At 38.3% G+C, this 12,469-nt stretch overlaps 1 protein-coding gene across 2 annotated transcripts in view; it reads right to left on the bottom strand.

Annotated features, from left to right (window-relative positions):
- The window catches only part of LOC115217204 (F-box only protein 11-like), a 285,200-nt gene that overhangs the window by 53,899 nt on the left and 218,832 nt on the right, over positions 1 to 12,469 (bottom strand). For both annotated transcript variants that reach the window (XM_036507257.1, XM_029786843.2), the window contains 2 exons: positions 4,560 to 4,640; positions 902 to 1,028 (listed from right to left, as the gene is read on the bottom strand). In XM_036507257.1, coding sequence (XP_036363150.1) covers positions 902 to 1,028; positions 4,560 to 4,640 — 208 coding nt within the window. The remainder of the gene's footprint in view (positions 1 to 901; positions 1,029 to 4,559; positions 4,641 to 12,469) is intronic.

Here is a 12,469-nt window from a genome sequence, read left to right as displayed (position 1 = left end):
ATCTATCTATATTTATCTCTCTCTCTCTCTCTCTATATATATATATATATATCATCATCATCATCATCGTCGTCATTTAATGTCCGCTTTCCATACTAGCATGGGTTAGACGATTTGACTGAAGCCTGGTGAACTTGATGGCTGCACCAGGCTCCAATCTGATCTGGCAAAGTTTCCACAGTCGGATGCCCTTCTTAACACCAACCACTCCAAGAGTGTAGTGTCCACTCCAAAAATGTATACACACTTCAGGAAAGGAAAATTTTGTGTACATATCTAACTTGTATAAGTACCTCTATAAATATAGATACCTCTTATGGTATTTTATCAAATGGTGATAACACTGAATATACTGCAATAACACTGAATTAATATATTTATACAGATTTCTTCCTTTCCTGGAGTGTGTATACATTTCTTGGGTGGACGCTGTGTATATACACACACATACATACACACACACACACACATACATATATATATATATATATACACACACACACATATATATATATATTATATATATATATATATTATATATATATATATATACACACACACACATACAGACACACACATATATATATATATATATATATACACACACGCACAGGCATATATATATATATATATACACACACACATACATACACACACACACACATGCACATATATACACACAAACACATATCTATACATATACACACACACATACACACAGACATACACATATATATATCAGAGTGGATGATGATAAATAGTAATATAACCAACTAAAACCAACAGAAGGTGGTACCTCAGCATAACCAACAACCCAGTGACCGAGGCCAGTAAAAATACCCAAAGACATGACTACAAAGTGTTAAAGATAGATGACATTAAACAGAGATTCGATACGTACCTGCACCAACCACAGATATGTTACTATCGACTGCTAAATATTCCCCTTCGTATACACCAGAATGGACAAATATTAATGGCTTACTGCTGTCAACATAAGAAAATGCTTTCTCCACTGTATCCACACACTGAGGAAATAAGAAATGGTTTGATAATTAGTAATGAGTAATAATTATTAATTAGTAAAGGGATATACATGAATCACAAAATATAAAAAAAAAAGCAATGAAACTGGATCTTTTCTTGTCAGGTATCCCAGATGAACCAACTTCACGGCAGGAGGTGCAGATGAGGGCAGCTGCATCGAACTCTCTCATGCACCAAATGGCAGTTGCTAAAAAGCATTCGTGAAGTAAAACCATGTAGCAACACCAAATGGCGGTGCCCCAGCATGGCCACAGCTCGTGAGCTGAAACTAGAATCAATCAATCAATCAATCAATCAATCAATCATAATAATATTTTACTTGATCTGATATGAAAACATTACAAAATCTACAGAAATGGAAGTATCTTTAAGATGCATGCAGAGCATGTTACAAACTCAGTTTGCATTGGAACATTACTGACTTGTGGAGTTATGACTGCCTTCCTTCAAACAGGATGACAAGGATTCTGTTGTGTCTGGGGAGAGTCATTTTTTTTTATTGTGCCTTATAATGTAACACACTCACTGGTAAAATTTCCACTTCTTTTCTTATTTTTATTTTCCTAAAATTTTCGTTGCGATGTTAGGGGGTGATGTGGTTGTAGAAATTTTCTTAGTGGTAAGGCCATAGCGGATCTACTTCTAGCATAATGGATGTCCATGTAATGGTCATCCCTCTTATATGTATGTAATATAATTTTTCTGAATCTTCAGATTTTAATATGCTAGACCACTCGTTTTAAATTGATAAAATTCAAATTAATATTCAATTTTTCACCCTTATTATGGACACATTGAAACTCCGACGTCTGGCAGCTGGTTTGGCAGACGCCCATAAAATTATCAACCATCTTACAAACAATAACTCTGAGCACCTTTTCAAACTCCACCCGTCTAACACCCATGGACATATTTACATATTTATATATATAAGACTATTGAAAAAGTTGTAAGATGCAACAAAAATTTAGGAAAATAAAAACCGAAAAGACTGCAAGACGCAACGAAAATTTTCAACCGTTTTTACACCTAAGGACCCCTTTAGTTCCTATTCTACTCAGATGGACCTTTGTAACATTTTGATGTAAATCGTACAGTATTTTTTAGACTATTGAAAAGGTTGCAAGACGCAACGAAAATTTTAGAAAAATAAAAATAAGAAATAAGTGGAAATTTTACCAGTGAGTGTGTTACATTATAAGGCACAAAAAGAAAACGACTCTCCCCAGACACAACAGAATATGCTTCAACACACGAACTCATATAAAGAATCTTGCAAACCAAATCCAAAAACGAAATAGGATGACATGTAGTTTTTCTTTTGTCAGATGGCTATGGCAAAAGATGTTGCATGGTGGACGACATTGAATGAACTGAGAAGACACCTTCCCCTTTGACCAAGTTTTCATCAATATATTTTTTCTCTCCGCCACTTGGAAAGGTGACAGTGGACAAGGAGTGATACCCTTGAGTATATATTTTTAAAGGTGAGTGACAGTCATGCACATGGCATGAACAAACAGGTCTACTCTCAAAATTATCATTATTATTATTATTATTAGATGGTGAGCTGGCAGAATTGTTAACATGCCAGGGAAAAATGCATAACAGCATTTCGTCTGTTTGTTCAAATGCTGTCACGGTTGACTTTGCCTTTCATCCTTTTGGGATTGAAGAAATATGTATCAGTTAAGGACTAGAGTCAATGTAATCTACTAGACCTCTCCCTGAAAAACTTCTGGCCTTGTGCCTATCATAGAAAGAATTATTATTATTATTATTATTATTATTATTATTATTATTATAATTATTGAGTGAGAGAGCAGTGCATGCCATCAAAGTGACACTGGAGTAAAATATACGAAGCCCAGTATACCCATCATGACTACCCGTCTGATAAGGGTACACTAGGCACAGGCATCACAACCATATGTGAGCAACATGGTGATCTCATATCGAGATAAACAGTGCATGACCTCGCAGGTGGGGCCCAGTTAGAATTTCCTTCTGGTCGAGTAGCCCAACCCACACAAAAGGTCCCTGAATAAGGATTGCTTAAGGATGTTGAACGAACCACCCATGTTTCCAAAGGTGAATTATTCCAACCCCAAAGAATTCCTCTCAGCACATGGCTATGATGCTCCCCCACTACTTCTGCTCGTGATCAGAGATGCACATATCGTCAGCCACTAGGGGACATGCTCAACTGGTTAAGGTCAAACAACTGACAAGCAAATCTGTGGTATTGAGCAGAATATTTGCTGTAGCCCATCTTTTATACCAAGACAAAACAAAGTACATGATAACACTTCCCTATCAGTTAAGATCAGAAGCCATGAGAGCCACTGCCTGGTACTGCATCGGGGCACTTATTATCATTATTATTATTATTATTATTATAATATGTGACATACTCAGCTCGTTGTTGTAGGATGTTATTAATGTAAAAAATTATTCACTTTCTATGAACTAATGAGGTATATCCTTTTCAAGTTTTGAGGACTTTGCAGAGACTGTTTGCACAGCCAAACAATGCTGTTTTAGGGATGTGCCGTGCTTTCATCTTTATGCCTATCGTTTCCAACCCCTTTTCAGTTTCTTTGCTACCTGTACCTGGGGCACGAGAAATTATTAGCACAATGTATACGTGCTTCATTAACCATAGCTTTTTGATGGTTATTATTATTATTATTACTATTAACATTATTATTATTATCATATTTGAGAGATTTTTTTTTAATATGAAGAAACATGATTGCAAAATAGCCTATATGTATATATATATATATATATATATATATATATATATATATATATATACGCATAAGAGGGATGACAACTACGTGGACATCCATTATGCTAGAAGTAGATCCGCTATAGTCTTACGACTAAGAAAGGAATGTTTCTTAGTGGTAAGACCATAGCGGATCTACTTCTAGCATAATGGATGTCCACATGGTGGTCATCTCCTTATATGTATGTAATATAATTTTTCTGATTCTTCAGATTTTAATATGCTAGACCACTGGTTTTAAATTGATATTAATCAAATTAATATTCAATTTTTCACCCTTATAATTTTTAATTTATATATATAGCGCAGGAGTGGCTGTGTGGTAAGTAGCTTGTTTACCAACCGCATGGTTCCGGGTTCAGTTCCACTGCGTGGCACCTTGGGCAAGTGTCTTCTACTATAGCCTCGGGCCGACCAAAGCCTTGTGAGTGGATTTGGTAGACGGAAACTGAAAGAAGCCTGTCGTATATATGTATATATATATGTGTGTCTGTGTCTGTCCTCCTAGCATTGCTTGACAACTGATGCTGGTGTGTTTACGTCCCCGTCACTTAGCGGTTCGGCAAAAGAGACCGATAGAATAAGTACTGGGCTTACAAAGAATAAGCCTTGGGGTCGATTTGCTCGACTAAAGGCGGTGCTCCAGCATGGCCGCAGTCAAATGACTGAAACAAGTAAAAGAGTAAAAGAAAGAGTAAAAGAAAGAGTATACACTGACCGTTATACTTCTCCCCTTCAGACGTTTCCTTTTCGGATTATAAAAATTCTGATATCCGGGACGAACGTGAATTCCATGATACTACAAAAAAAGAGATGAAAAAAAAAAATTAAGATTTTAAGACATTGACAAAGGAACCAAAAAACAAACAAAAAAAAAAGAAATTAAATGCTCAAGGGACGTAATTTTTGTGAGAAATGAAATTATCTCCCCTGCATTAGTTATGCTTACAATATATTCCTGTAATTCTCAAGAGGTGTGACTCGCACGCATTGCTTCACGCTGAATGCGAACGTTACAGATTTGTGGAATATTGAGGAATTCCACATAATTTTTATTTTTGTATATATTTCAAATGGACCGTACCCCATTTTCATAAAACTAAATCATACTGATTCTACATTAAGGGTACAATATCAATAAAATACGCACATTAAAATAGAGTGACTGACAAACTGGGATATCGTTCGTGAAAGTCGACGAAAGGCCACCACATAGACACAAACTCGTTATTATATTAAATTATCAGTATCGCCCGGCGTTGCTCGGTTTTGTAAGGGAAATAACTATATAGGAATTTTTAGAGAGTTATAGCCAAAAAATAGCAAAAAAAATGCATTAAAATTGGGAAAAAAATGGTGGTAATTTTTTTTTTAAATCGTTGACTCATCGTAGACATTTTTAGAGAGTTACTTATATAATAGCGAAAAAAATGCATTAAAATGGAAAAAATGATGGTAAATTTTTTTTAAAATCGTAGACTCATCATAGACGCGCGCTAATACCCAGAAGGGCTCGATATGAATCACGACCATAAGATACCCGGTTTTGGTTAAACTGCACCGTAAAATGTGGGAGTAGTTAGGAATCTAAATCGTAGGAGACAGACACAACCTCTCTTTTATATAGAAAGATTAAGCAACGGAATCGTGTCAGTGACGAGGTTGTAGTTAATACGAAGAGAATTTTGACACCAAATAATAAATGTTGAAGTGAAGTTAACAGTCATTTTGTGTTTTTCAACGGTTAATATATATACATATATATATGACTTTTATGCTTCTCAGATCAAATCGCCTGACAAGTAAAGCTCCGAAATATTATATCATTATTACTAGCAGTATCGCCCGGTGTTGCTCGGGTTTGTTTCGACCCTTTAGAATTGGAATTTTTGAAAAGTAAAAAGCTTGCATTATGTAGCTTGTTATACTCTTTAAGTGAACATTTTTCTGGTTGAAATACACCGAAAAATAGCCACACAGCAGTCAAAAAATCGTAAAAAATAAGGATTTTCATAGAAAAAAAGCATCTTTTTGATGTATATAATTTTTTTGTCTTAACATGATCTGCAGGGTCTCGGAGGGGATAGTGTTAGTTGAAGGCTACCAAACCTGCCATACACAGACAACTTCAGCTTTATATAGAGAGAGATTGTGTAAATTTCTCGCAAGAAAGGCACCTGTCAGACGAAGTATCGTCGAAAAATGTTTTCCCATAAATATTTATAAGGCACCCAACCGTAAAAAATATGGCAAAGGATAGCGAGGGAAACGATGTATTAATACAAGCTGGCTAGGTTTACCTAGTTGTACAATCTATGCATGGGAAAATGGACATTATGTAATATTTTATGTTATAATACGATACATAACTTTTACAAGCAAAAAAGCTGACAGTGACTTCGAAGTTTAATAAACATATATTATATAATTTGACATAAATCAACGAGAGAACCACTTCATTATTTCATTATTGTAGTGTTGGAAGTGATTTAATCGCATGCTAGTATATCTCTCTATATATAAAGCTGAAGTTGTCTGTGTGTGACAGGTTTGGTAGCCTTCAATTAACACTATCCCCTCCGAGACCCTGCGGCGCAAGTTGACCAAAATTGAGACTATGATAGAAGAAGGCTTGCTCTTCATTCCGTAGAAGAAAATATTCAAATCGGACCATGTTAACATCAAAAATTATTTACATCAAAAAGGTGCTTTTTTTTCTATGGAAATCTCTATTTTTTAACGATATTTTGACTGCTGTGTCACCATTTTTCTGTGTATTTCAACCAGAAAAATGTTCACTTAAAGAGAATAACAAGCTACATAATGCAACATTTTTACTTTTCAAAAATTCCAATTCTAAAGGGTGGAAACAAACCCAAGCAACGCCGGGTGATACTACTAGTACCTAATAAATTACTGTCACAAACGAGGTGCAATGGCCCAGTGGTTAGGGCAGCGGACTCGCGGTTTCGATTCCCAGACCGGGCATTGTGAGTATTTATTGAGCGAAAACACCTAAAGCACCACGAGGCTCCGGCAGGGGGTGGTGGTGAACCCTGCTGTACTCTTTCACCACAACTTTCTCTCGCTCTTTCTTCCTGTTTCTCTTGTACCTGTATTTCAAAGGGCCAGCCTTGTCACACTCTGTGTCACGCTGAATCTCCTCGAGAACTACGTTAAGGGTGCACGTGTCTGTGGAGTGCTCAGCCACTTGCACGTTAATATCACGAGCAAGCTGTTCCGTTGATCGTATCAGCTGGGACCCTCATCGTCGCAACCGACGGAGTGCTCCTACTACTACTGTCACAAACGTCTAACCATCTAAAACAAACCAGAGATTCTTAAAACGCAAGAACATCGATCAATGACTCCTTCGGCCGATCTGTTCAGGTTTAAACATCCCTACACTCACACATTATCAATATATTTCTTTACTACCCACAAGGGGCTAAACACAGAGGGGACAAACAAGGACAGACAAACGGATTAAGTCGATTACATCGACCCCCAGTGCGTAACTGGTACTTAATTTATCGACCCCGAAAGGATGAAAGGCAAAGTCGACCTCGGCGGAATTTGAACCCAGAACGTAAAGGCAGACGAAATACCTATTTCTTTACTACCCACAAGGGGCTAAACACAGAGGGGACAAACAAGGACAGACAAACGGATTAAGTCGATTACATCGACCCCCAGTGCGTAACTGGTACTTAATTTATCGACCCCGAAAGGATGAAAGGCAAAGTCGACCTCGGCGGAATTTGAACCCAGAACGTAAAGGCAGACGAAATACCTATTTCTTTACTACCCACAAGGGGCTAAACACAGAGAGGACAAACAAGGACAGACAAATGGATTAAGTCGATTACATCCACCCCAGTGCGTAACTGGTACTTATTTAATCGACCCCCGAAAGGATGAAAGGCAAAGTCGACCTCGGCGGAATTTGAACCCAGAACGTAACGGCAGACGAAATACGGCTACGCATTTCGCCCGGTGTGCTAACGTTTCTGCCAGTTCAATAGTGTCGCTGTTCTCGCTGCCACGAGAATACAGCGTTGGGCTCACAACTGTGAGGTAGTGAGTTCGATACCCTGACCAGTCTGTGTTTTTTTTTTCCTGAGCAAGGTACTTTATTTCACGTTGCACCAGTTCTCTTTCTCTCAGCTGTAGAAATGAGTTGCGACGTCACTGGTGCCAAGCTGTATCGGCCCCCTTGCCTTTCCCTTGGATAACATCGGTAACGTGGAGAGAAGAGGCTGGTATGCATGGGCAACAGCTGATCTTCCATAAACAACCTTGCCTGGACTTGTGCCTTGGAGGGTCACTTTCTAGGTGCAATCCCATGGTCATTCATGACCGAAGGAGGTCTTCACCACACACACACACACACAAGACATTATCCTCTGCAACCTGCATTGAGCACTCCTTTCTAATTTGCTTAACATTAAGCAACGTACTCCCAGACGTAGGAGTGGCTGTGTGGTAAGTAGTTTGCTAACCAACCACATGGTTCCGGGTTCAGTCCCACTGTGTGGCACCTTGGGCAAGTGTCTTCTACTATAGCCTTGAGCCAGCCAAAGCCTTGTGACTGGATCTGGTAGACGGAAACTGAAAGAAGCCTGTCATATATATGTATATGTGTGTGTGTGTGTGTGTGTGTGTGTGTGTGTGTGTATGTGTGTGTCTATGCGTATGTTTGTGTGTCTGTGTTTGCCCCCTCCCTCACTTGACAACCAATGCTGGTGTGTTTACGTCCCCGTAACTTAACAGTTCGGCAAAACAGACTGATAGGATAAGTACTAGGCTTACAAAGAATAAGTCCTGGGGTCGATTTGCTCGACTAATAGGCGGTGCTCCAGCATGGCCACAGTCAAATGACTGAAACAAGTAAAAGAGTAAAGAGTACGTGTATGTGGATGGATGGATGGATGGATCCATTATACCAGGCTCAATAAGTGCCAGGCTTGTTTAGTTGGACACTCAGTATCATTGTTTCAACCTCAACGACAAGAAGCCTTCTACTTTGTTCGTTCAAATTACCATGAACAGCAGCCAAACCTTCCATAAATTACACCCTTCCATTTTAAAGAAAGAAAGGAAAATATATATTCGCATCTTCTAGTCATGTCCACCCTGTCTTAAAAGACAAAGGATGAACGTCATTATTCACCTGAGGTTAAACAGCAACTAATAACACTAGCCATCAAATAATTTTTAAGATGATTTGGGGGTCTTTAGCTTTCATACTTAACTTGTCTCAGTCATCTGATTGCACCCATGCTGGAGCACCACTGTGAAGAATTTTCAGCCAAATGAATCAACCCAGTACTTATATTTTTAAAGCCTGGTACTTATTCTATAAGACTCATTTGCTGAACCATTAAGTTAAAGGGATGTAAACACACCAACACCCGTTGTCAATTGTTGGTGGGGGACAACTACAAACTGGGGTACACACACAGATATATATCATCTATATATATATATATATATATATATATATATGAGAAGCTTCTTTCAGTTTCCATGTACCATCTAAATCGAAGGAGAGGAGCTTTCTCCGTCCGGGTTGCGGATCCGTGGAACAAGCTGCCAGACGAGATGGTGAAGATGCCGACGACCGCTTTGTTCAAAGCCTCCCTGGACCTCAAGTGGCCTGACCTCTTTACATGAACACCACCCTGTACTTAACTCCATGTCCCCCTACATGGCCTTGCTATTTGCTTTTGAGCCAAATTAACTAACTAACTAACTAACTAACTAAACCCACTCACAAGATTTTGGTTAGTCCAAGACTACAGAGGAAGACACTCGCCCAAGATGCCAAGCAATGGGACTGAACCCAGAACCATGTGGCGGGGAAGCAAACTTCTTGCCACACAGCCAGCACTTTTAACTGGTTTCATTTTTTAAAAATACACAAAAGTGTATCTTTTACAATGAAACCAGTTTTTTTCTTCCTTTTTTTCAAAATAGTTGCCACGTGTACTGCAGTTAGTCAACTGGCAATACTCTTGTTAATGTAAAAATCTCTCAGACCCTTTTTATCTTTGCCAAGGAAGGAGGTTATGTTTTCATCAGCGTTGGTTTGTCCATCTGTCTGTGTGCAAAATAACTCAAAAAGTCGTGAACGGTATTTGAAGAAACTTGCAGGAAAAGTTGGTAATGACACAAGGAACTGATGATGAAATTTTGGTAGTGATCCGGGAACTTTTATGGATTCTTGAAGGATTTTTCATTTGTTATATTTACTTTACATGAAGCATTACAATGTTACATTCTTTGATTATCTCCCTTGAAAACACGTTCGTTGTTTCCACAACCTATGGTGGCGTTGCTGTTTCCAAAGTTTATTTTCGTTTCTCTATTAGTAATTCTACTCGCGTATCTATCTTACAATGAGCCGCTTGGCGGGGGTCTGCACTTTCCGAGTGCTTTTGCTGTCGTTGTACTTTTACGAGTACAAGAGCAATAAACTTTCACAGCAGTTTGTGTAAAAATATAGAAGATACATTTTGATTATCATACAGATAACCAACACAAATAGAGGGCACCACATTGAAACTGTTCTGCTTGTTATTCAAATGAACTGCGTGATTGGTTGAACATAAACAACAACAAAAAAAAAAAGGAAATGAATAATCAATACAACTTGCTATACCCATGAGATCAAACAGATCATCCCACTGATTGCTATTTTTGTAGTGTTAACACAATGGCATTTTACTGCAAAACCACAAAACTAACATTGTCTATCCAAAGCTGTATCCAAAGCCAGGCCTGGTTTGATATCATGACAATATTTACTCTTTTCCTTGTTTCAGTCATTTGACTGTGGCCATGCTGGAGCTCCACCTTTAGTCGAGCAAATCGACCTCAAGACTTATTCTTTGTAAGCCTAGTACTTATTCTTTCTATCGGTCTCTTTTGCCGAACCGCTAAGTTATGGGGATGTAAACACACCAGCATTGTTTGTCAAGCGATGTTGGGGAGACAAACATATACACACACACATACAAACATACATATATATATATATATATCACGTGATCACGTGACCGACCAGACCATCAGATGTTGCTACACATCGCTGGTCACAATGCGTTCGCATTGTTTTAGCCTTCGAACGACGCCACCCCGCTGGCTAAGCGAGCAGGCCAATATATATATATATATATATATATACAACGGGCTTCTTTCAGTTTCTGTCTACCAAATCCACTCACAAGGCTTTGGTTGGCCCGAGACTATAGTAGAAGACACTTGCCCAAGATGCCACGCAGCGGGACTGAACCCAGAACCATGTGGTTTGTAAGCATGCTATTTGCCACACAGCCACTCGTACTCATTTCCCCCAAATAATAAAACATCGAAAAATACCTTAGGAATGAGAATCTAGGTTCGAAATTTCCCCAAGATACCTGATGAAGGCTGGAGGGTATATCAGCCAAAATGTTGTATTAACAACAAACAAGATGAGGACAAATATCTGTCAAATGTAAATAATGTACAAAATTCCTCATCTCTTAAATATAGAACTGTATTAAATTCAAAAGACATCAATTGACAGAAAGCTTAAAGCACTGAATATCATAGACAAGAGTAAAAAAAAAAAAGGGACGGTCATAATTTCCAGTGAGCAGCAGTTCAAGGAAAGAAGCTACCAGAATAAAATTACTTCTCTCTAACACAGTGGTTCTCAACTGGGGTCCATATAAGATTTTGGGGGGTCCACACAATAAAATAGTAAATTGGGGATCCACAATAGTATTTTAAGAGCCCCTGAAAAAATTTTTGTTTTAGATGTATGTATTGGTACGTATTGCAAGAAGCAGCTAGGTTTCTTTCTCTGGCATTTTGTATAGTTCAACCTACACAAGTTAATGTGTGAAAATATTAATAAATAGCATTTTATAAAACTATCTGTGTGAAAAGTCTGGCTGCATACACGTTAGCATATGTCAGGTGCATACAATTGACAACACAGTTAATTAAGATTTATTCAGTGAGTTCTATTCAACACATGTTTACATGTGGAATCCATTAGATGAGGGCATTTTCAAAGTTTTGGCCGATAAAGTTGAACTGAAAAACCCTACAACGAAGCATGAATTGCACGAAGCCATTTTGCAGTCTTGGGAAGAGCTATCTGAGCGGAAAATTTGTGGATGTATTCAACATCAAACTCGTGTTTTCTTCGTCAAATAGTTGACTGTCGTGGTGGTAACAGATTCGTGTAATAAATTTTGTGTTTATTTTTGTTTCATACTTTCAGATGCAGCCAGACTTTTCACACAGAGGATAGTTTTTAAACATTGAATAGCAATGGGGGTCCACCAGAATAAAACAGCAATGAAAGGGGTCTGTAGATAAAAAAATGGTTGAGAACCCCTGATCTAACAGGAAGCTCAACAGAGAAAACAATGAGCCTGGGAAGGGAAGCGAGTAACACATTTAAAGGTCCTGACAGAGAGTACTGGAAGAGAAAGCTCATCAGATCAATAATGATGAAGAAGACACTGATACAAAAGACAGAACAAAGATACATTTCGGCTTGGCATCGAGCCAGACTCCAACTTAATAGAAACGAGAAGACGCACTATGGTAACAACTCGATTCCAACCT

This window comes from Octopus sinensis, linkage group LG11 (assembly GCF_006345805.1).
Source record: "Octopus sinensis linkage group LG11, ASM634580v1, whole genome shotgun sequence".
NCBI lineage: Eukaryota > Metazoa > Mollusca > Cephalopoda > Octopoda > Octopodidae > Octopus > Octopus sinensis.
This window is presented reverse-complemented; position numbering and strand designations above follow the sequence as displayed.